This window comes from Leguminivora glycinivorella, chromosome 6, assembly GCF_023078275.1.
Source record: "Leguminivora glycinivorella isolate SPB_JAAS2020 chromosome 6, LegGlyc_1.1, whole genome shotgun sequence".
Taxonomy (NCBI): Eukaryota; Metazoa; Arthropoda; class Insecta; order Lepidoptera; family Tortricidae; genus Leguminivora; species Leguminivora glycinivorella.
The window spans coordinates 16132732-16159860 of NC_062976.1; the positions used below are offsets into that span (position 1 = coordinate 16132732).

A 27129-nucleotide genomic window follows, 5' to 3' on the forward strand; every position below is an offset into this window, starting at 1 on the left:
ATGTCTCAAGAAAGTTTAACGTGTATATGTTTCAAGAAGTTGTTTAAAAGAAAACGTACCTATGCAGAAAACAATTACAGTGTCCTAGAACGGAAGAACGAATCGCTTTCCAAGTAGGTGATGTAAAAAAATGTATTTTATTTGACTGCATTGTAGGTTTGTATGCCAATCACATAGAAGCTTACTGCCCCGTTTTATTTCTGCATCTAATGATACAGTAGAAGATTAAGTAAAGTTCACGTTAGCAATAAAGTGACCGACGGCAAATGAACCGTTCGCGCCGTAAATAGCGCTTACGAGCACCCGGCGGCCCTTCCACACGCCGACACTGCTCAATAGCTTGTTCTGCCATCCTAATGCGGATATACCTACGACCCAATATGGCTGTGTATTGGGTCGTATAAAATTAAATTACATATTCAAAGGAGAAGTCTTGTTTTTTTACGGGAATAAGGATATAGAGATTAATTATCAAAAATACCTAAGGATGGTAAGGATATCTGAGAACAGTTTCGGTTTATTGTATAGGTAGATGCTAGGATAATTTATATAGGATTTACAGTCTCCTCATGTTTTAGCGCCACCTATTAAATACTATCATAACTACACTGATAATGCCTACAATTTTTTCAAAATGTGTATTGACGTGATATCATGATATTAAAATAAAGAAGCATGTCATTTGTTCTTATACAAAATAAAAACACGCAAAAATATTTGGGTAAAATATGATTTTGGCCACTTCTAGGCTACGAAACAGCGCCAACTAGTTTTAAACCTAAAAGGACAATACATTTCAGGGGTACGCTTTTTTGTATGAGCTTTGTCTGTCCCGTATTATATGGTCCTTGGTAGATGTTAACAATTTGCTTTGAGAATAAGATACGTAAATATATAAATTTAAATAGATATCATACACGAAAGAAAAAACGACAAGGCCCACTGGTGGCCGAGCCGGGAATCGAACCCGGGTCTTCAGCTTACGCGGCTAACGTCTTCACCACTAGACCACCCGCCCGCCGTGGTACCCGACGAAATTTCTCTAGTGTATGTTATCTCTGATAAGGCTAGGCGCCTTTTGACCAACTCTAAGGGCGAGCAATTAGTGCTTGCACCTCCTATACGAATCCTTTGCAGGATTACGATATAGCGAGAGAGATGGTGCTGCCATCTATACAACTAGGGAACAAATCAAATTATTTTATTGAATATTTTTTGATTTGTTCTTTTTTTGAAGTAGTCACACTACTATATATAAATTATAAATTTAAATAGATGTCATACACGAAAGAAAAAACGACAAGGCCCACTGGTGGCCGAGCCGGGAATCGAACCCGGGTCTTCAGCTTACGCGGCTAACGTCTTCACCACTAGACCACCCGCCCGCCGTGGTACCCGACGAAATTTTTCTAGTGTATGTTATCTCTGATAAGGCTAGGCGCCTTTTGACCAACTCTAAGGGCGAGCAATTAGTGCTTGCACCTCCTATACGCTCTAATTGCTCGCCCTTAGAGTTGGTCAAAAGGCGCCTAGCCTTATCAGAGATAACATACACTAGAGAAATTTCGTCGGGTACCACGGCGGGCGGGTGATCTAGTGGTGAAGACGTTAGCCGCGTAAGCTGAAGACCCGGGTTCGATTCCCGGCTCGGCCACCAGTGGGCCTTGTCGTTTTTTCTTTCGTGTATGATATCTATTTAAATTTATAATTTATATATAGTAGTGTGACTACTTCAAAAAAAGAACAAATCAAAAAATATTCAATAAAATAATTTGATTTGTTCCCTAGTTGTATAGATGGCAGCACCATCTCTCTCGCTATATCGTAATCCTGCAAAGGATTCGTATAGGAGGTGCAAGCACTAATTGCTCGCCCTTAGAGTTGGTCAAAAGGCGCCTAGCCTTATCAGAGATAACATACACTAGAGAAATTTCGTCGGGTACCACGGCGGGCGGGTGGTCTAGTGGTGAAGACGTTAGCCGCGTAAGCTGAAGACCCGGGTTCGATTCCCGGCTCGGCCACCAGTGGGCCTTGTCGTTTTTTCTTTCGTGTATGATATCTATTTAAATTTATAATTTATATATAGTAGTGTGACTACTTCAAAAAAAGAACAATTCAAAAAATATTCAATAAAATAATTTGATTTGTTCCCTAGTTGTATACGTAAATATAATTAATTTCCTAATTTCCAAGATTATCAATGTAGCACATTCAATGCCAGCGTGTGCTACGCGCTACGAGCGTAGACGATGACATGGGAAAAGGATGTGTAACGAAAAGCGCCTACGAAAAGAGAACCACTCTTGACTGTATTAGGATCATTGTCCATCATATGTTTAGTATTAGACTCCTTACGAATCAATATTATGATTGAAAATTTGACCTTAATTTATGTTGTGAATACCGCTTCATATTGCGCAAACATATCAAAGAGTTTTATTTTCTTAGTCCTCATTTAGCTCTTATTGAACGTTGTGAAAGTAACAAGTCACGCAAGCTGTTATTCAGCGGGCAGGGTAATGTAAAGCTCATTTAATAAGGCTTTTGTAGCAGCTAGTAAAACGTTATTCATCATTAAGTCAGAGTATCAAGCTTTTAACTAGTGGCAGTGAGGGAATGTGAACCAACACATATGTTACCTTATGTGTAGCCCGTTCGTCTAGACTGTGTAATGGGTACACTGTCTAAAATAGAAGTGCGGTAGACGGGTTTGTGTGCTACTGTATCAAAGCTCAGAAAAGCAATTAGTTTAAGAATCATACCTGTAAAAGGCGCCATCCTGGCTACAGCTTAGCGCAGTCACTGAATAATAAATGCAGCGAGCAAGGTTATCTTTTATGTTCCAACAATCCTGGCTCGGAGTGCAGCGGCCGGCCGTGTCCGATTCTCACGCGCTCACTACACACAGCTATGTATAAGAATGTACGTCACTAACGAGGTTATAGTATAAGAAACAGGAGCGCAGGCGGACAGCGCTGTGTGGAGGCTCCGGACATGCGCCCCCGCCCGCCGTCTCTGCGAAATGATCGCGTGGCGCCGCCGGCCCGCCGCCCGCCCGCGCGCCCGGTGCAGGCAAACATACTCCCTTCGCTTTTAGACCATCCACAGGAGCCACCAGCATAACAAAGACCCCCGTATGTATACAACAACTATCCGTCATCAATACCAGACTTATAGTGGCTCTGAGACGAACGCTCGCCAGTGGATGGTCAACAGATGAGACTAGCAGCACAGGCTCGGCCGGCACTCGGCACAGTCGGCACAACCTACATCTACAGTAAATATTAAAACAACAGATGAATTTCCATGCCGCTACATTATTCAAAACAGAGTTATGAATGCAAACAGTAATGCCGTTGTTGCCATTTTATTTACGATCACAATTGTAGGGTAGGTACTATTTTGCTATTTGGTTAAATGTAAGTAAAACACCAAATACACCTATACAGACCGTACTTATTGTTAAGTGTGACCTTTTCTTCGGGCAGAATCTAAGAGAACTAGGTCGATATTATGGTAATGTTCCTGCGTCTTGATATTACGATTATGCCTCTTCATATACGAAAATGAATATGAATGTAGATATGGATCGTTATCTTTAAGTATACGTTTATTGGATAAGTAAAAGTACCTACGTTATCATTTAGAAATTCTTTCACAGCCTGCAAAGAACTTTTAGGTGTATTATAGACTATAATATTCATATGAAAGTCAATTCTGACTTAACAATTTGCAAATTTTCAATCATGTTTTGATACGACTTGTGTTGTGTTGTATGATCATGAGTAACACTTTCGAAACCGGGCTCTTAACATTTTCGCTAATACAGTCGGCTACGCTTCTACGAGCGGTGTGCCCGACAGTCGGGTTCTTGGTAGCGAAAGTGTTAAAATAACAGTGGCGTCATGAGGCATGACGCTCGCATTTATTGGTGCGCGTGAGCATGTTTGCTACACAACTATCGAAACATGCTACGCCGTAGCAGGAAGTCGTAGCAACGTTTGTTACATGTCTCGTCTTTATATCAATACGTTATATATATACAGGTACTACGTTGATACTTTTTAAGCCTCAAAATCACTAACTCTAATAATATATGATTACTTATTTTCTAAATCAGATTCGATTGTTTCGAAATCAGATTCATCAAAGTGTAATGAAACAATTTGCAGTTCGTAACTGAACAAAGCGGCTGCATAAATGCATTGTATCTAGGTAAGCATCCGGTGCACACTTTACTTTATCGAGCACGTTCACTGTAACGACACGATTTTCTCGTCAACACAAATGAGAATGCAGTTGCAACATGGATTTCATATATTTTAGTGTCATGGGATTTGGTACGATTGGTACATTTGGTACTGTCATGGCAAGATGATAATCGCTGATAAACAACGTCAAACGAAACTTACATACATACATACAATCACGCTTGTATCCCATAAAAGGGTAGGCAGAGCACATTAAACTACTCTAGTTTCTGTGCCACTCTTGGCAAGTAAGGGATTGAAAGAAAACGAAACTGTGACATTGCGTGACAGGTTGCCAGCCTCTCGCCTACGCCACAATTTAACCCATATCTCACAGTCCACTTCTAAGATACCCACGAGAAGAAAAGGGGCGGTGAAATTCTTAAACGAAACTTAAATTTTAATAATGTTAAGTAAGTCGGACTCGCTCACCGAGGGTTCCGTACAAACTTTCAATAGTTGAATCATCAAAATGTTATTCATAGAACTCTACAGATTTGACTAAATCCCTCAAGACTCAATTTTCCACATAACAAGTAATATTTTAATATACAATTTTATTGTTAGACAATGTCCAAATAAAATCAAGACTATTCGACTTCAATAGTTTACGACTTACGACATGTCGCAAGGACGCTCCTGAACCGACCTCATTATATCAGGAAAAAACGCAATGTAGGAAATGAGCGTTCAACGTACAGCGACATCTATCGGCAAATTGAGTAAACTAATGCGCGCGAGCTAGTATGGAAGATGATTTTTATGAAAAATTGTTTATTGCGTGAACCGATTTTAACCATTTTGCCTTTATTTGAAAGCAGGTAATTTCATTGTTATTTTGTTAGTAAATACAGGTACAATAAACACCCGCAAGGGCGTTGAAATTGAAAATGTAAATCTGAAAGGTTTTTTATAAATAAAAAAAGTTTTCAGGATACTTGAACGATTTTATTTTTCCTGTAATATTCATTATAATAGCCATGTTTGGTGAAAATTTCATAAATTTATGTTGGTAAACTTCGGAGATAAGGGGGGGGGGGAACGGTATTTTTTTTTACATTTTCCTTAAAAAAACATTTTTTTTCAACAACCACAAAATTTAAAAAAATGGTTTTGATATGTACAATTTGAGCTCTTTCTAACGATACCCCACTTGACCTAGTTACTTGAAATTTTCAGTTTGCCCCCCTTTCATTTTAGCCATTTTCTATCATTTATATTGATTAATTTAAAATAAATATACTTTCAACTTGTAGAAGTTCACAATGTTTATAACTATTCCAAATTTCATATCGATAGCATAAGTAGTTCTCGAGATATTTAACAATGTGACAGACGGACAGACAGACGGACAGAGTCGCACCATAAGGGTTCCTGTTGTACCTTTTTGGTACGGAACCCTAAAAATGTCATATGACTTTTCGTAGAATCCACAGGCTGATCGTTTATGATCCATAAAAACGCAACTGTCACTGTCGTACTACTATAGAAGAGACAAGACCAAAGATCTTTACACGGGATAGCTCAATCACATTTTTTGCCATACGAAATTTAACCTTATTACTGAAACAGAAAGTCGATCGTATCAGACTAGCGAAAACGGTCCACATGAGAGGGCACTGTTTGGGCTGGTGTCCCTCTCGCACGTGTTGCCAGTGTTAATGAGGTTCCCATATTAGTAGTATTTTTATCTGTATATTACCTGACTTTATAACTTCTTATTTTATTTTAATGTTATATTCAATCTAGGGTTTCGATATATTTCAAAAAATTTGGAAATAATTATAATGTAATTATTTTGATGCCAGTAAATCAAAGATATGTATAATTAAAAAATATGTTCAAATGGGTATTAGTATTTCACAAAGCATTTCGTCATCGTAGCGCAGCTTGCGCAATTGTCAACTTGGCTTGACGCAAAACGCCGCAGAAATGTAGTCTGGCTCTGTCGCGCCAATAGTCATAGGGCTTACGGCGAAATTATGGTCAAAAGCTGCACTTTATGCAGAAAGCAAGCCACTTTGCACAGTGATACTAGGGACCAATACAAACGTTTTCATCCGAGGAAACACGATTTTCATCCACTAGAATTCAAGATGGCGGACATTTTCCAAAATGGCGGCCGCATATTTTTAAAAATTTATAGAATCGTAACGGCTGCACCGATTTTGATGGTTGGGGTGTCTATCGCATCGTATTGAAGAGTTCATTAATATAAAAAAATAAAGTCATAAAAAAGGTAAGATGGCGGCCGAATAATAAGAAAAATATGAAAATTTCAAACTTTTTTTTTCATTCTCGTGCAATTTACCAATAAATTTTCTATGATATGGTCACATTTTTATGTATTTAAATTAAACCTGATAATATTATCTATATAATAAAATAAAAATCATGAAAATCTGTTGAGTAGTTTTTGAACTATACTCATTTGAAATGGAGCGCGCGGATTTGAAAGACGTTTTCGCACGTGATGTAAACAATTTTGGAATCATAACGGCTGCACCGATTTTAATGGTTGGGGTAGCTATCAGTTTGTATTAAAACATTTATTTATATAAAAATTAAAATCATTTAAAAAAATAAAGATGGCGGCCGAATAATAAAAAAAATATGAAATTTTAAATTTTTCTTTTATTCTCACGAAATTTACAAATAGTTTTTCCACCATATGGTCACATTTTTATTTATTTAAATAAAATCCGATATTAACGTCTACAAAATGAAACAAGAAACATTAAAATCCGCTCAGTAGTTTTTGAACTATACGCATTGAAAATAAAGCGCGCGGGTTTGAAAGACGTCTTTGCACTTGATATGTGATGCATCGTATCGTTTGGTACCGCTATACACGCAAGACTGATTATTTATTTTGGTCTCAACTTACTATATTACTATTCAGAATCAATGGTTTTAGTATTTATATATATTATTAGTTTTTTATTCCGAGTTTAGGTATATTTAGACAACCCCCGTAAACTTGACCATCACATAATTTTTATTTTAATACGTAAAAGAACTTAAATGCACATAACATAACATTTGTATTAATAGCAATTGTCCTTTCCGAGGACTCCAGAGATAATTTTCGACAACTTCTGTAGGGGGCTACGGAAACATATATTAATACAAAACATATTTTTTACTTCTCGTCTAGGTTATACTGAAAGATAAAAGAGATACAAAATAATATCAAACAAGGAAATAATGATAACATAATAATTTATAGTAATAGCATAGTGGATACCCCCTCCCAACTGAGGGGGACTGAAATCTTCTCGAGGCTGAGGCGTAGGGTTAGAGCCGGCGTAGCTTTATTTGACATTCATATGCGCATTGTAATTTGCCTACTTGAAAAAAAAAAAAAAAATATTTCATTTTCATTTTTTCATTTTTTTTATAATATCATTTTTGCAAAATACTTTTTATTTTGGCAGATCCCTTTGCAAATAAAACATTATTAATACATTGCATTATTTGCATTGCGCCGCGCAGGGTAGACCCACAACACGTACAGCGTATTGTTTCGCAGCCTTTTTCACAACCGCAATTGTCCAAGTATACATATTCATACCATATCTCCCTGTTTTCAGACCACTGCAGTACCCAACTATCGTTGTACGTCTTCCAACCCCAGGATGATGGAAGTAATATCCAGAATATGGGGCGTTGTTATACGACACGGAGTGCTGCCGATGTTGGTTAGGTACTAATTTATTTTCGGTGGTAAACAGTTTCATGCTCACCAAGTTGAACTGGAGTGAACTTTTCAAGCATGGCGATTATTCCTCCCGGAAGACTTTGTAGTTACTGCGATGTTTCTATCAAAGCTGGTATAACTTCAGTGTGTGTGCAAACAATGTTTTAGAACATGATTTTTTCCTTTTGTATTGAAAAAAGAAGTGGTATGAGACGTAAAAGCGTAAAAACCACGAATAGCAGTAGTACCTTATACTCCGGTAGGTTATTCTCATTTGAAGTCTTAAGAAAATATACTAGATAAGAATTGGAAATTTCCCAATATAATTAGCTCCACAGATCACATTCTTAAATGCCAAATTGGGACCGTTCTTAACACATATTTTAGTGAGCAAGCATGGACTCAGGCCTGTTTACCGGTATGGTTTGGCGGCTGAGGCACTCGTAAAGTGTCATTTTGCCGTCATTCCTGCCTCCATTTACATCACGTCCGATCTCGCACGTAACGCCCTGAAAGCCTCCACGGCTACAAACTGCGAGATAAACTCAACGAAGGGCATTGGACACTCTAGCATCCGTTACCACCCTGAACTCACTCGAGGTCTCACATGAGGCAAAGACCTTTCGAGGCTCTAAGCTAGGTCCAAACCCGAATCTGGCCTGACTTTACGTCTATCCTTCACCCGAAGACTCCAGTGGTTTTTATTTAAATACCAAGACATCTGTATCGGAAGATGTGAGGATACGCGTGAGTCCCTGTTCCGCCATATCTTTTGCGCGAGGTACAATGAGGCTATCAGCTTCTTCCGGTTACGTTCCTATGGTTTACCCTGAAATAGCAGAGCAAATGTTCTCTGAGGAAGTAAATTGTTTAGAAAAAAAAATCACCACATTTATAACATCAACAGGCTATAGTTTCTCGAAAAAGTCTTGTTGGTTGTCATGCTGAACAGTGTATTCCTGGAGGAATAATGGCCAAGCTTGAAAACTTGATCCGCAGACTCAACATTTATAGGTTAACTTGGTACGCAAGGAACTGTTTCCAACCAAAATTAATAACCAGCATCCCACCAACATCGCCAGCACTACAAAAACATACGCTCCTTGTCACAGAAAACAAGTTATTTTATACATAGATATTTCTGAAGCCCCCTACAGAAGTTGTCGAAAATTATCTCTGGAGTCCTCGGAAAGGACAATTGCTATTAATACAAATGTTATGTTATGTGCATTTAAGTTCTTTTACGTATTAAAATACAAATTATGTGATGGTCAAGTTTACAGGGGTTATCTAAATATACCTAAACTCGGAATAAAAAACTAATAATGTATATGAATACTAAAAACATTGATTCTGAATAGTAATATAGTAAGTTGTGACTAAAATAAATAATCAGTCTTGCGTCTATAGCGGTACCAAACGATACGATGCATCACATATCAAGTGCAAAGACGTCTTTCAAACCCGCGCGCTTCATTTTCAATGCGTATACATAGTTCAAAAACTACTGAACGGATTTTAATGTTTTTTGTTTTATTTTGCAGATGTTAATATCAGATTTTATTAAAAAAAATAAAAATGTGACTATATGGTAGAAAAACTATTTGTAAATTTAGTGAGAATAAAAAAAAATGAAAATTTCATTTTTTTTTATTATTCGGCCGACATCTTTATTTTTTAAATGATTTTAATATTTATATAAATAAATGTTTTAATACAAACTGATAGTTACCCCACCCATTAAAATCGGTGCAGCCAATCTGCAAGAGCGATAGAGATAGATAGATACGAAAGTGATATTATCGTGAGCGTTTTGTGAGCGTTTGTGCAATCGCCTACGCACACTGTTGTGCCAATACGGACGTGCGATACTACTACGAAACGCTACGGAGTGTAAGCAATTATAGCGTAGGCTAGTTAGGTACCATAGTTTATCGTACTATAGAAACGTGTCGTTATCGTATACGACCACAATAAAGCACAAAGCGTCGGGTAGCTCGGAAATTCGTAGATTCAGCCGAATTGCTACGCTTTCAGGGAACTGCAGCATTATGACACAGTTACACGACCTACTTACTAACTCCTTTCACAATCGCACTTTATATTACAATATGGGTTCCATTGTGGCGTCACCTGTCATTACAATAATTATCACAAATTGGTCAATTTTCAACCTTTGATTCATCTTTGATTGCTAAAAGCGGCTCTAGAACATGAGCAGTTTCATGTGATCTGCGCCTACCCCTTTTAGAAATACAGTTTATGTAATATAGTAATATCAATTTAAGGTTGTCTGGAAGAAATCGCTCTTTAGTGATAAGACCGCCTGTTGTTTACCTTTGTTTGTGTTGCTTCATTTGTTTGTATTGTTGTTTTTGTGCAATAAAGAGTATTGTATTGTATTGTAATATATATAATATTTTCATAGTTGTATAATAAGTATGGAAATATATTAATACTAGCTGTTGTCCGCGGCTTCGCTCGCGTAGGAAAGAGACAAAATGTAGCCTATGTCACTCTCCATCCCATCAAATATCTCCACTTCAAAAATCACGACAATTCGTCGCTCCGTAATCCGTTTTGCCGTGAAAGACGGACAAATAAACACACACACTTTCCCATTTATAATATTAAGTATGGATAAATCAACTAAGTTTTGTAGTCGGTAAGCAATAATCATTATGAAGACAAAGTTGAAGCATGCCTAATAATACAAAGCAACAATGTTAAATAGTTACGCGTAGAAAAAGCTACTCAAATCTCTATGTAAATAACTTTTAGCACAAATAAATAGATATTAATAGGTACAGTTGTTTAATTAATCAGACTATTTATTTTTCACAACGATCCAGATATAGCATTTTAATACTCAAGCAACTAGTAATTAAATAATTAGCCATCCTAATTAACTTTATAAAAATTTCGAGATCATAACGTGCTCATTTGTTTTTCTCAAGTTGTTCTCAACTAATAAAATTGATAAAAAGTCTAAAGCGTGTTTTATTTCTTACAAGAGCTAATGACTTATGTCTGAAAACTTCATTTTTTGTATTTGTACATTTTATACCTACATACTACATACTACATATTTTATATTTTTATATTAGGTGAGGTGAATATGAGCGGGATTGCAAGTACCTACTACCTATCATAGCTAAATTTATATGAAACCTAGTATTTATAGGTACATATAAATCCTATTAGACGCTCGATTTCGCTCCAAAACATTTGGAGGTTTCCATATTCTATCTTAAATAGAATATTGGTATCTATATTACCCATTTCATTCTAAACTATACAAAAACTCATTTAAATTTGTACCTTAACCTAGCGCTATAAACTCCAATCTCAAACGGTTTTCCAATGTATATTACGGCTATTATGCTCTGTGGGCGGGCATTGCGCGCCAGTCCGCGTTTCGTTCATTCTGTAGTTTCAGGATTCCAGTAGCAAGCGCCCTCTACCGACAAACATGAAAATATCCTAAGAGAGACTTTACGTTGAAGAAAAACGTCTAGAAAACCAGATGTCGCTTTTGTCAATAGGAGACAATTTCTACGTGGGCAAAATAAAACGCCCATGTGTTTTACGAGCCCTTCGGTAGATGGCGTTGTGAAGGAAGACCGTTTACTTTATTATAGGGGGCACTATTGTAATGTTTTGCTGCCAGAGTGCAGCACTGGCATAGTCTTTGAACCGTTATCGTTTTTACGGTTCCGTAGTCAACTAGGAACCCTTATAGTTTCGCCATGTCTGTCTGTCCGTCCGTCCGTCCGCGGATAATCTCAGTAACCGTTAGCAGTAGAACTAGAAGCTGAAATTTGGTACCAATATGTATATCAATCACGCTAACAAAGTGGTAAAATAAAAAATGGAAAAAAGTTTTATTCATTTTTAAATACCTATCAAACGATATATCACACGTTGGGATTGGAATGAAAAAAAAAACAGTTCCCACTTTACATGTAGGGGGGGTACCCTAACAAAACATTTTTTTCACTTTTTATTTTACCACTTTGTCGGCGGTATTGATATACATATTGGTACCAAATTTCAGCTTTCTAGTGCTAACGGTCACTGAGATTATCCGCGGACGGACGGACGGACGGACGGACAGACAGACAAGGCGAAACTATAAGGGTTCCTAGTTAACTACGGAACCCTAAAAATGATTAGTTATATACGCTCAACTTCAAATTTTAACAATGTATTTCAATGTTTATTTTACCAGGGGCCCGTTTCTCGAAAGGTACAAGTCTTGTATTACAAGTGTGTTTCCATGACAACCCATACGATTTGACAGTTTGCGCACTTGTAATACAAGGCTTGTACCTTGTACCTTTCGAGAAACGGGCCCCAGATGTACCGTATTAAGTAAACTAAACTATGGTAAGGTTACATTTGAAAATATGACCATGTAAATATGAAACTAAAGACATGCGCAACATCGCACTATCACCATAAGTATATAAAAAGAAGTAAGTTTAATAAAAAGATTCTTCATGAAGCTTATGATATGACGGTACCCTTTATCGCCAATCGACCCGACGTGAAGCTTCGTCCTTCGTTGTCCTCATTTAGAGACGAAAGCGACGCAATACAGTAGTTTACTTACAGTATCTTCTAATAATGGAATTTATTAAACTATATATTATTTAATCATCCATTAAGTCATAATTAGTAGCTATCAATTAAGTCATAGTAAAAAAAAGTCACAATTCAGCGTTGCCCCATTATGAAAGTTGCTTAGTGTGACCCTCCCCAGTACCCTGTTCACTCCTGCTCACGACTCATGAATCACCGTGTATAGAAGCGTGAAATATTAACACTTTCGAAACCGGGCTCTACGCGGCGCTACGACATTTTCGCTACATACGGGGAAATCCATGTAATCGGCTACGCTTCTACGAGCGGTGTGCCCGACAGTCGGGTTCTTGGTAGCGAAAGTGTTAACTCAATGGCCATACACGTAGTCTCGTGAGAAGGAGAGGCGAGCCGGCAGGCAAGCACTTACAAATAGTGCGATAGGGACGGCCTGATGTTTTATCATTTATCGCGTGACCATACTTGCCTGCCTAGCTGGTTTACTAGATAACTACAAAAAATACTAAAATAAATGATATTTTACCTTTACCTACCGTTACTAATTTTATTTTACCTATAAAGTATACGAATATAGTTAGGTATCTCCGAAAAGACAAATCCTCGCATACCTTAAGTTTTACGACAAGAAAACCTCAAAATCTTTAAGCAAATCGGAATAAAAGCAATCAGGGCGAAAGTTCCAGCCAAGTTAACAGGCTATTAGCAAATACAATGCCAATTTTGTCCAGCTCCTTGTGATCAGTTATTACTAGAACATCGATTTCGATTAGGTACTCTACTCCATTTCTGTTGTAAGAACGGTTTCGAATTAAGTAAGCGGCATTTTTTACCCTTATCGTACAGGAATCGGCTTAAACTTTGACCAATTATATTGTACTTTTCCTTCGTTTGTAGAATTACTATAATTAGTAAAAATCTGCTTAAAATTTTTACTAATACAAGATATCTAACATTTTTATTGTGTAATCCAATTGATTACCGGTTCTTCTCTATAAAGATTCAACTTATTACTACTCACGAAGGTTCCTATTTTCTACGCGCTAAATACGCTAAAGCAGCATAAAATGTGGCTTTATGATTAATGTGCATTGTCCATGTCCATTTTATCAAATTTATGTAGAAATTTTAGACGGAAGGACACAAAAATATTTCTATACGAGAAAATAAATATAAATAAATAAATATTGGGGACAGCTTACACAGATCAACTTAGCCCCAAGCAAAGCTTGTAACTATGGATGCTAAGCGACGACACACATTCATACTTTTTTAAATAGAAATACATACTTATATACAAAGTAATAACTCATAATAATAATTCTCAGAAAATATACATATGATATGATATTAAATATTACATTCCAGTAGCAGATCTAATGATTAATATCGTATACAAATATGAATTATGAACATCAGCAGTATCAGCACCGTCGCGCGTGACCTTGAAGAACTTCCCCGGGGCAACTTCTAACGTTATTGGTAGGTACTGATCCCTTACGTGACATTCAATCACAAAATGTTTCTCTTTATTCTTAATACTTTTGCTTAAACGGATTTCGCTTTCTTCTGAAGGAACAGGAAAATCTGTCCTTTTTACCTTTTAGTAACTCTCCGGCCGGCAATTACGTACGCGGTTTTTGGCGGATATTTCCCTTGGGGCGGAATAGAGTTTACAAACTGGAATGGTAGATAAACTTGTAACAGGATAAAAAATAATACTTCAAAGTACGAGTATTTAGAGTAGGATGTAGGTCCTACACATATGTATACTCGACAGTGAATAGGAGGTTTATTTAAGCCCCAATTTTTGTAAGTTTAAACAAATTGTAATGTTTGGCCAACTTTTTGCAATTAGGTTTAGGTACGGTCACCCAAGAAAGTGGTTTACCACTTTTTTGGCTGACTGTACATACTTACCTACCAACCTAAACACTAAAGTGACTTTGGGTCACTTAGGTATCAATTTTGATATCCTACTCAAGTAAAACGCAGAAGGCAGGAAAGTATTAAGTAAAACGCAGGCTGGATACTAACTGACTTTATTGTAGGTCTACCCGACATTTTACAATTGTTGGCATACCCTGCACATCCCACCACCAAATCAAGACATCGTTTGTAAACAATAACAAAGTGAAGGTCTATAGGTTTTGCAATTCCCAAAATTTTGCCTCTTGCACATATCTACAATGACAATTAAAGCAATTACTAATAACCCTATACATATATCCCTCCCATCACTAATTTGAAGGCACAACAAATATAAGTAATACATGATGAATAATTACACACTGGTGTAATAATTCATTCAGCTTCATTACTACCAAACGAGTTTTACATAGGTAGTTTTTTTTATTTTATTCTTATTACATCTAGTTAAATACGGTCAGTTTCTTATTAGCCCTACGCTGGGCTCGAATGCTGCGAGCGGATGTGGCTGTGGGGCTCGCGAGGGGCTCGTTCAGGTCGTTCCCCGGTGGCCTGTCAATATCTGCCGCGTTCCCGTACTCGTAGTCAGACTCCGCATCTGACCCTTCGACTGCCTCAGTGCAGTCGGCCGCGCCATACCTATTGGCCTCGTCAACTACCCCCGCGGGTTTCACAGCCACCTCCGTACTCGATTCCCCACCGGCGCCATCAGTATCACCAGAGTTGGTGTCCGCTGGTAAAGTGCTCGCGCGCGATAATGAGTACCTAGCAGGATTATTACCCCTACCGAAATAATTTGATCTTGATGACGCCGCCAAATAGAACCGTTTCCAACGTCCACTTTGTACGACACTGGACCTGTGGTCGCTGTTATCTGACCCTCAGCCCATTTTTGACCCCTTTGTGTATAATCCCGAGCTAAAACAGACTGTCCTACGTGGAACCGGCGGTAGTGGCCGCCGGCCGCCGCGGCCTGCTTGCTCTGCGCCGCGCGCGCGCGGCCGCGGGGTCGGGGCGCAGCGCGTCGAGGCGGCCGCGCAGCCGCCGCCCGAGCAGCGCTACGGCCGGTGCCACGCCCGTGGTGGCGTGCTCGCTGTTTCTATATTGGAACAGAAACCGGCTCAACGCTTCTATAATATCTACCCCCTCGATAACTGCCCGTTTGACAGCTTTCTTTACGGTTTTCACCGCATTTTCCGCTTCTCCATTTCCCTGCGGTCTGTATGGCGCCGATGTGGTGTGTCTTATGGAATTTCTTGCGCAATAATTATTAAATTCCTCTGAGGAAAATGGTGGGCCATTATCCGTGACTAATTGTGAGGGCAACCCGAACCTCGCAAATATAGAACGGAAAGCTTTTATTGTCGCCCCTGCTGTCGTTCCTGACATAGGCAACACCTCTACCCATTTGGAATGAGCATCGATCACGATAAGAAATCGTTTATTTGAACAATCAAAAAAATCGGCATGCAGTCGCCTCCACGGATACAAAGGAAACTCCCAAGGATGGAGCGGCGCGTGCGCGGGCGCGTCGCGCACGGCACGACATGCGGCGCACGCGCGCGCCGTCTCCTCTATATCTGCATCCATCTTCGGCCAATAAATATAATTTCGAGCTAGGCTTTTCATTTTGTTAGTGCCTAAATGACCCGTGTGGATTTCCCTTAGTATATCCGCCCGTAATTTCGCGGGAACCACGATCTTTGAATAAAATGCACCCTAAGTCGGCGTACAATTCGTCTTTACGAATAAAAAAGGGTTTTTCTTCCTCAGAATTAGGGGAAAATGGCCAACCAAACATTATATATCCTAGAATCTTACATAACAATGGATCTTTTTTTGTTTCACTAGCAACATCTTTAAAATTAATTGGCATTGACTCTAACATATTAAAATCTGACGCTTCTGAGGCGGGGCGGCTCTCGTGAGACAATGGAAGCCTAGACAGACCGTCCGCCGGACCGTTGTCCGCGGACCTAACAAATTCGACTTTGTAATCATAGCCCGCCAGCCGCGCTGCCCAGCGCTGCAATCGACTGGCCGCCGTCTGAGGGATGCCTTTCTTTCCCCCAAAAATATACATAAGCGGTTTGTGATCCGTGCGAAGTAAGAACTGCCTCCCAAACAAATATTGGTGATGCTTAGTCACGCCATAAAATATGGCCAAGGCCTCTTTATCGAGTTGGCTGTAGTTCTTCTCCGCGTCGTTGAGCGTACGCGAGGCGCAGCTGACGGGCCGCTCGCTGCCGTCCGCGTACCGATGCGCCAGCACGGCGCCGACGCCATACGCGCTGCTGTCCACTGATAACACGAGCGCCCGCCCCTCCTCATAGTGCGCCAAAACGCGATCACTAATCAATATATTTTTCGCGCGGTTAAAAGCCTGTTCACAATCACTGTTCCATGACCAGTTAACATTTTTTTTTAAGAGTGCATGTAGGGGGTGTAATATGGTACTAAGGTTCGGAATAAATTTACCGTAATAATTTAAGAGACCTAAAAAACTCTTTAATTGCGTGACGTCCGTAGGCGTCGGTAAACTTGTGATGGCCTCAAGCTTAGCGGGGTCCGGGTGTAAACCGGTTTTGTCTATAATAAATCCTAAGTAATGCACTTTTTCTTGAAGGAATTTACATTTTTCCATTTTTACAGTTAACCCCATTTCCCTAAGCCTCTCAAGTACCATCCTGAGGTTGCGGAGGTGTGTATGGCGGTCCGGTCCCGTGACGCAAATATCGTCTAGGAATACCACTGTGCCCGGTACCCCCCGTAACGTCTCCTCCATTAACTTTTGAAACTTTTCCGGCACACATGAAAGACCATAGGGTGTGCGGCGGTAAGAAAAAGTACCTATATGTGTGGTAATGGTGGTGTATTTCTGTGAATTTTCAGTTAACATTACCTGCTCATATGCGTGCCTCAGGTCTATTTTCGTGAACTCCTGTCCGTTACTTAAGTTGGCAAATAACTCCTCAATACGCGGTAAAGGATAATAGTCCCGCTTTAACTTGGGGTTAATTGTTATTTTATAATCGCCGCACAACCTAAGTTCTCCGTTTGTTTTAATGACGGGCACAATGGGAGTTCCAAAATCAGAATGACTCACCCTGTATATGGTCCCGTCGCGCTCCAGGCGCGCCAGCTCGCGCTCCACGCCCGCGCGCAGCGCCAGCGGCACCGGCCGCGCCCGCATATACACACCCGAGCAATCACTCACTTCTAAGTTAAGAGTTTTTTTACACGTACCTAACTGGTCAGTAAACACTTCTGGGTATTCTTTGCACAATTGTTTCACGAATGGATCCTCCACTATTTGGTTCAGTTTAATCTCTTTAACACCGAACGCCCTAATCCAATCGCGACCTAGTAGCGGCCTACCACCATTTTCAATTACGTACAAAGATTGGTTCTGCATTTTCATGCCTTGATAGCATACTTCGACCGAGAGAAATCCGAGAGGATCGATTCGTGAGTTATTGTAACTATGAAATCGTGAATGATTAGTTAACAATTTTTTATTCTTAAAAAACCGTTTATAAAATTGCTCACTAATTGCCGATATTTTACTACCTGTGTCTATTTCCATTTCTATATTTAACCCCTCGACTTCCATGTCAACAAAATAAGGATCATTACCTCTAGATTGCATTTGAATGTGATAGAACTCATCCTCCGAATTATCACTTAAATAATGCTGTCCCTTATCACTAATACGCCGATCACTTTTTGGGCACATCACTTTTAAATGTCCGCGTTGATTACACTGATCGCAATTATAATTAGCAAACCGACACTTATTTGCGCGATGCCGTTTACCACATCTCCAGCAAATCGTATCGTCGCCCGTCGTTCTAGACGCGCCGCCGCCGCGCTCGGCATTCTCGGCCGGCGCTCGCGGCCTGGCGCCGGCGCCGCCGCGGCGCGCGCGCACGGCGTGCAGGGCCTCGCCCGCCACACCGCCGCCGCCGCCGCCGTTCGCACCCGCCGCCGCGGAGCCTCCGCTGGTCCCGCTTAGGACTGCATGCTTCTCCGCGGCCTCCAGTGCCAGAGCTAGTTCCACTGCCTTGCCATAGTTAATATTTTTTTCTGCAAAAATCCTCGATCTCATAGCCTCGCTTGCCAACCCCGAGACGAACTGATCTCGCAGCTCCTCCTCTAAACGTCCCGAAAAATTACAATTCACTGCGAGATGTTTTAGGCTTTGTAGAAACTCAGTCAATGTTTCGCCAGGCTGTTGCCTCCGTTGCCGATAAACATGACGCTCGGCGATTTCTGAGCGCTGCGGCTCCAGGTGGTCCGAAACCAATTTGACAAGGTCATCGAATGTTTTTGTCTCCGGGTGGTCAGGAGCACAAAGGTCGCACATTAATGAGTAAGTCGCGTCCCCAACTACCGTAATTAACGTGGGCACTTTTAAGGTTTCTTTTATTTCGTTTAATAAAATAAACTGTTTGACACGTCGTACGTAGGCCGGCCATTGCTTAGAGTTTAGATCAAATGCCTCGATTTTACCGATCGGCATTTTACACTCGCGAAACTTTAATATGTGCGGCACACTACACACGTATTTAAAAGAAAAAACACTTCAAAACGCGTAATTACTCGATTATTCGTTAAAAATCTCGACTGCGCCAATGGAAAGTATTAAGTAAAACGCAGGCTGGATACTAACTGACTTTATTGTAGGTCTACCCGACATTTTAAAATTGTTGGCATACCCTGCACTTACCATTTTTCTAAGTGACTTGGAAAAAATAACAAAATTGTTTCACGAAAAAAGGTATAAATAGGTACCTAAATAAATTCTAGATATTTTGCTATTTTACACATCACAATAAGCAGGCTTACACACTACCACAGAATAGGTATATGAAAAACACCAAGTGAGTTATGATTGAAAGATACCTATCTCCACACAACATGACTTTCCCAGGCCATGAACTTCAAATGTTCGCGTAAAATATGACCAGACAAAGTTACGATCATTTTAACGACCACATTACTTTGACGTAGCTTCCAGGAAGCTACGTCAATCCTATGAAAACTTGGGTCATTTACGATCAATATGTGCATTGGAAAAGCTAAAAAACCGGCCAAGAGCGTGTCGGGCCACGCTCAGTGTAGGGTTCCGCAGTTTTCCGTATTTTTCTCAAAAACTACTGAACCTATTAAGTTCAAAACAATTTTCCTAGAAAGTTTTTATAAAGTTCTACTTTTGTGATTTTTTTCATATTTTTTAAACATATGGTTCAAAAGTTAGAGGGGGGGGACGCACTTTTTTCCTTTAGGAGCGATTATTTCCGAAAATATTAATATACAGTGTGTAATTCTAATACGGGCGAATCCCTTAACGGTGGTTAGTGATGTAGAACATAAGAAATGTAATTATTAATTAAAATGTTATCCATGCAAAACAATCCGGTCCGTACCTAATGCAAAACACACTCACTTAACGCTCATCGACAGTTACTTTTAAAAGCGATATTTTAAAAGGTAATGTTATTAACTGTCATCGCAATTATACCATGTTTACAGTTAGTTAATTATTTTTTTTTGATGTACCTACTTTAGATTTGGGACTAACATACTTATATTTATTTAATTATTACTAATTATTAATTACTTAGAAATTTTCAAAAAATCCGAGTAATAATGAGGTTAAATTTAACAGTAACTTAAAACACCTCTTAAGTAATGACAACACTGATACAGATACAATGGACAATGATGAGTTGATGGTTTTATCTAATATTCTGGCTAGTTCAAAAAACCTAAAATTACATGCAAATGGCCTAACACGCATTACAAATTCATGTCGCTTACAGAACATACAATACCGCCCTTATTTGGCAACGCAAACTACACACAGATTTACTTTAAACTTAACTGCAGATTTCAGGCTAGGGCCATTATTTTGAAGCAGCACATTACGTAGCCGGGGAAAGCGACATGAATATAAAAATACATGCTTGGCTCCTTCACAGAGAGAATAGAGAACACTCGTGTTGTCCGGTAACGTTACGGCCCATTCTACGTTTCTAGGTTTCCACTCGACTGAGAACAGTGTCTCGACTCTAATTAGGTAATTAGGTCGCTGTTATAAAGGTATTGTTCGTATCTCACACTGTTACTTTAACTTTGTTAAAGCTATACATATATATGTATACGTAGATATAATTATGTATAGAATAAGCTTCGGAAGCCGCAAACATTTTTTAAGAAGACTAAGCGGACACAGATATCTGTTACTACTTACAGATAATATTTTACTACATAGAGATATCCTAGAGGTCAATATGGAGTTGGTAGACAATGATGTGGACACGGACCTTAATTTTTATCGGGAGCGCGTTTGGTCGTTACCGTAAATTGGATTCCTAACGTGGTAGCCTAGGTCCCTGTATATAAATCGAAAACAGAGACCGCACTGTAACAGAACAAGCGTCTATGACGAGGAAATTGACTCGTTATTACATATAAAACTTACGGCGAATCAACTTTTCCTTGACCAACTTTTTGGTACATATTTCCTTTGGGATTTCATTGGATATTTTGACAAATAATATCTTTGAAGCTTTATCACATGTTTAGTCACGTTTTCACTCATCAAATTCACTATTATTCGATGCAAAACAGGTTGGAAAAACATATTTATCAACAAACTACGTTCACATGGATGAAATACTGACATTGACAGTTGTCAACTGAGTAGCGTTCCAATATTATATCTTGATTTCAATTATAAGTCATAAAAGTTCATAATGATTGTAGTATACTTTCAGGATGTGTTTATTGTAGCATTTAGAAACAAAAATGATATTTTGCCTCAAATTTGATTTACAAAACTAGTTAAAAACCTTTGATAAAGTAATATTTGCATATTTATAGTTACCACAATATAAAATGTTTCATTACGTACTAGGAATCAACAAAAGATATCTCCATCTCACTCTAAAACACGTGCAATCATGCAGATGTTACTATTGAGAAGCAAAAACGTACGTGCTGAGAGAATATGGACGTTAAATGTATAAGGCGTACGGCTTAGTAAACAAAGTAGTTATGATCTTTTTTCTTATCGTATCCCAAGTCCCAGGTTTGTCCCAGTTATATCCCAAGTATGTCCCAGTTATATCCCAAGTCCCAGGTTTGTCCCAGTTATATCCCAGGTATGTCCCAGTTATATCCCAGGTTTGTCCCAGTTATATCCCAAGTATGTCCCAGTTATATCCCAAGTCCCAGGTTTGTCCCAGTTATATCCCAGGTATGTCCCAGTTATATCCCAGGTTTGTCCCAGTTATATCCCAGGTGTGTCCCAATTATGTCTCTTATAGAGAATCTATAAAAGGGTCGGAGCGAGCCGACGCGCGTCATTCTTAAAATATCTACAAGACTAACAGTGTCTCTGGCTTTCGTGTGTTATACTGGTGAGTGAAGTTGTTCTGCTATTATTTCTCTGTTTGTTTTTACTTGGAAATTATTCTAAGTGATTGTAAACTTTGAAATTGTGTCTCTGTTTGATTGTGCGGGGACAATATCGTCGTACAGTTGAACTTAGACCTGTGGTGGAATTGCTTTACTGTCAGTTGTGGGGTTAATTTAGTGTTCTATTTATAGTGTAGTGTTATATTTAAATTAATGTGTATAGTGAAGTTTTCTGTGCTTTGTTTCATGAGTGCCGTTAAGCAATACAAAGACTGGGTCGATGTATGGCTGGTGTTTGGAGATAAGTCTGTGTTTGGTTTTGTAGGGAGTAATTCTTGCAAAACTAAGCGTAGATTATAGCACGTAAAGGAAACTTCATTCGTTTGTTTAGTTGGTCAGTAAAATTGAATTTAGTAATTTTCTATGGGGTTATTTTGTGAAAGTTATAAGCCAGATCATTGTTTGTGACAGACTGTTGTCCGGCTAGGCGCTTCTTCCCTTACGGTGTCAAATAAGAGGCGTTTAGGGGTCTTTTTGTTCCAAGTGGAGGGCTTGGACGCTTTTCTATACTTACAAAAGCGTATTTTCTCACCGGTCTCAAAGAGTCCAACTGTTAGATGGAAGTGAGGACTTTCACGATTGACGAAAGGCATTAGGAGTAATCCTTGCTCACTGAAGTCGGCAGTATTTGAGGCTGGGGTCCTATATATATTTATATTTATTTACTCGGTGCTCTAGTCCATGCTGGCGTTGGTCGCTGGGGATTTCGGTTGTGATCGATCAACATCTAAGTAAAGTTGATCGCAGCTGGGTCTCTCATGTGGCTGGTACTGGTGTGTCCTAGAATACTGGATATATACACGGATAGGGCGATCTACTCTCAGTAGGTGATTATTGGGAGTTTCAAATCAAAGATTTGAAAACTCCCAATATCACTTCATATTTAGGACTCGTACTCAGGTTTATTGGTGATTTAAAACTCCCAATAGGTTTTCAGATGATTTAAAACTCCTAATCGGCTTTCTCATGATTTGAAACTCTCAATAGGTTTTCAGATGATTTAAAACTCCTAATCGGCTTTCTCATGATTTGAAACTCTCAATAGGTTTTCTGATGATTTAAAACTCCTAATCGGCTTTCTCATGATTTGAAACTCTCAATAGGTTTTCTGATGGTTTAAAAAGCACACAAGGTTTACGATTGCATATTTAGAATTAGAACTTGTGAACTGTAAAAGCGCAATCAGATTTTTAACTTAACATTTCGGATTCGTTCATTTGATTGAAACAGATGAAGTATGGTGTTCGTTGTTAAATGGTCCATTTCGAAAATGTAAGCCGTAAAGTTAAGTTAGGTATGATATTAAATAGCAAAAGCTTAACGCAACACACTCTCCGAGGTGGCCAATCTCAGATGTGGTCTCTCTCAAGCGTTTGCTCGATTGACAGTGGCGTTTACACACAACGTGTCTGATCAGCTCGTCAGCGTCGCAGAACACGAATGGACCCCCAAAGTGTGAACTCTGGTGTAGTCGCGTTTTACATGCATCGATTGAGTTTGACCCCCTCCGGGTATGGGATTCCATATCTATCGACCGCGTAAATACAGAGATCCCCAAGTCTCGAATTCAACACTACATGCCTCGGTTGGCCAAGCCAAGGAATGGTTTACGTGTTGAGGTTGTCGGTCGTCACAACCCGACATACTACACATCACCATTTTTATTTATATGAAACATTGTAAAAACTTTATAAGTGTGATGTAGACCCAGTTATGCTATTGGCTGTTTCGGATTACGTACTCCCACGTCATATCTACTACGAATTTTGTAATATATGGTTTAAAATAACGTATATAAAATATGATCTTCTTTGACACCCATAACAAAGAGTTCAGTATAAATTAAAGGCTAGCGTATGTCATATACTGCACTTTGCAAAGCAGAACTTTTCATAAAGATATAAGGTTCAAATTTTGATTATATTAAAATCATGACATACATTGAACAGTATGCGAAATTGCAATCACTCATTTAGTTGTAATTTGAGTCAGTTTACCTGGTTGCTCACTCGCTATGTTTATCTTATAAAATGATCACGATTTACATGAATTATAAATGGTTTTGATATATAATAGATCTCAGTATACATATTTCAACTATATTGTGAGTGGTAAAACTCTAAAAATAATATCGTATTTATTCTCTATGTTTTAGTATGTTAAAAATAAAACAATTAATTTATCATGAAACCATTTTATTTAAGTAATGAGTTATATTACAAGCACGACGACTAACTAAAAAGTAAAGTACATTTTATAACATAAAATTTTCTAATAATTACTCACTTCGCTCAACTTTTTTACAATTTTTTCTACCAGACCTTCAGTTGCATTTAATAACTCATCATAGTCATCTTGAACAACATATTGTACTGTAACCCCATTAGATTCGATATTTGATTGCTCCAAATCGGATATACTGATTTTAATCAGACGCTTTCCTTTTGTAACCTTTCTGATGACATGGGAATTTAAACCCATTTTTTTTATTTTCCTCTTTCCTTTCTTAGCGATTTTCTTCTGACTTTTTGCTGGTGTACCTGATAATGGAATTTCTAAAGATGGATTCAGGAGCAAATCCTGGTATTTCAGGTACGCATCCATGTCTTGAGAATAATTGAGCGGATCATTCGGTTTTTCACAAACTTGCGAATAAAATGGTGTGGTTTCAGTCATTTCAGCAGCGTGGTTAATAGGTTGCGAGCCCTGTAAAAAAATATCAAGTTAAATATATTTCAACACCAAATAAAAGTACTCAAAGATACCAGAATATAATAAAAGTAAAATACATACCATTCTGATTTTGAAACTGATAATGCACCCGGCTTGAAATCTCGAACTGTTGTAATTTTAATTTGTTAAATGCTCTATTTATAACTTCGTAGTAACAAAATATAGTATAGCTATTAGCTATTATAGCTTGCACATTGAACGCGGTCTTAACGCGGCGACATTCGTTCTTGTTTCCGACAAAAGAAATATTACACTTTTGTTTTTCAATAATTAGCTGAGTTGAATATTATATTACAGTGATGATCAACCTTTGTATTATATTGGTTTCTTACTGTATTTTTGCAAATGTTGTAGTTTATGTTAGTTATAATTTGCTTTTAGGTTGTTAACTCATGACTTTACGTCAGTTTCGTTTTATTAATAAAACCCCTGGCTTATTCATTTCCTCTACTATTTTCTAACAAGTGCAAGTGTTACAGTGCGAGTTTTACGTACACGGAGAAATTCACCTTGAAACAATGTTCGTAAGTTTGTAATATTTTATTTAGCTATAAACTATTCTGAATATGGTGTTGAGTGATGTTTGTTCTCGATTAAATTTACCGATAAGTATCCTTCTAAGTAGCAGTTTTATGCGAGTTAAGTGCGTATTGGTATTAACTTTAACTTAAAATTTATAACCCTCGCTGGAGAGAGGTACAAGTACAACTGTGAAATCTCGTTCGACTGAACATAACAGAATCTTATTTTTATTTTCAGGTCTGACTTTGAGTACCATGTAATCCAGTCTAAGAAAGACCTCGACTCTGAGGATGAATCTGGATCATTAAAGTATGTATTTTAATTAAATTTAAGATTTTATTGACTTATTATTAATTTTTGTTATTATTAATGATCTGATGGATAATCACTGTGTATTGTAGGACTCAGAAGAAAACAACCAAAAGGAAAAACGCTTCTCAGATCCCGAAACGTGACGCGGGCTGGTCGCTGGACAGAAACGTCGTCGAAGAATGTGCTAGTAAAAGGTAATTAATTAAAACTGTGTTTGAAAACTTGTCTACAAATGCGAACTTTTTATTTATTTCTCTTTATTTATGAGAACTGGAAGTAATATAAAGTTTTTAATATTACAGCAAGAAGATCAAACCAAAGAAAACTGTGAAAAAGCACGCATCGTCCGTGTTAATAACTGATACGTTGCAGGACAGTGACACTGACCTTGATGAAGAAGACAAAACTAAAAGGTAATTAATTCAATTCAGTTATTTTATATGTAATACATATATTTACTTAACTAATTGTAATTAGCCTTTGAATCTAAACATTTTAAACCATAGTATTTAAATTCTTAAATGTTAAGTACTTACCTAATTAACTAATTATATTTTGTTGTATTCGATAATATAAATAAGTTTTTAATATTCCAGTACGACAACCAAGTCGAAGAAAGAGACACCTGATTGTAAGCCAGGCTGGTTTTCAAACTGGGGTGACGAAGGACATGTTGAAGCCCAGCGTCGAGCATCCGCTGCCAACTCTCTGTCGTCCGTGCTGATACGTCGCGTCCCAGGCGGCTACGTGCGTCGCACAGCTTCGTTAACCGGTGATCTTTTTATTGATCTTAAACTGTATAACGTAGTAGATATTCAAAACGTTCCATCTGAAGCCCGTTGGGAGAAAGCGCTGGTTAATTTTAAATATCGTGTGGATTCCGTTTCGGATATAGTAGATGGAATAAATAAGATTCTAAAGCGTTGTAAGGACGACTTTACAGATGAAGGAACCTTTTTCCCAGATAAAAAAAGCCAATAATCTTTAATCTTTTTTACGTCTAATTTAGTCTATTCCTATGTCAATAGGCAAAATGCCTCATAATAGCTCCATATTTTGTTCAGTGTGTGACATAAGTATTCCAAGTAAAGCCTTTTCTGCTCACTTGCGCACTAACTTGCATAAAAATAATAACTCTGTTCAATTAACTCCTGATATTGAAAAAATAAGCAGCGCTTTCCGTAGTAGAATAGCATCATACAGAGTGCGTGGACCAGAGAGTAGCCTCCATGACTCACCGGTAAAGTTTCTGTGCGCTCTTCGTAGACATATTAAACATATTCTCGAAGCGAGAAGGCTTGCTTTTGGATCAATAAAGGTTAACTTTGAACTGTTTGCTGAATTTGGTTTGCCGAAAAATGAAGCATGTGAAATTAAATCATTCGCTACGCAAAATATCATTTTACATCAGAGTTACGAATTTAAAGAAATATTTTCAACCATTTTGAACACATTGAGCACGAAAATTGATGAATTTCAAGAACGGGACAGTGGCTGGAGCTTTCTACGAAACTTATATCTCGAGATAAACATAAACAAATATAATCCTCTTAGAGCGTCTAGATTTATAGAATTACCAAAGTTAATAAAACATCG

General features: G+C 38.3%; 2 protein-coding genes across 2 annotated transcripts in view; one reads left to right on the forward strand and one right to left on the reverse strand.

Annotated features, from left to right (window-relative positions):
• The window catches only part of LOC125226775 (schwannomin-interacting protein 1 homolog), a 103746-nt gene that overhangs the window by 36633 nt on the left and 39984 nt on the right, over positions 1-27129 (reverse strand). The gene's annotated exons all lie outside the window — the stretch shown is intronic.
• Positions 20778-26836, forward strand: LOC125227026. The gene is made up of 6 exons (XM_048131218.1): positions 20778-20845; positions 25107-25223; positions 25459-25530; positions 25623-25727; positions 25836-25946; positions 26130-26836. Exons 1-6 carry the CDS (start codon positions 20778-20780, stop codon positions 26512-26514), a joined length of 858 nt encoding a protein of 285 aa, XP_047987175.1. The 3' UTR covers positions 26515-26836.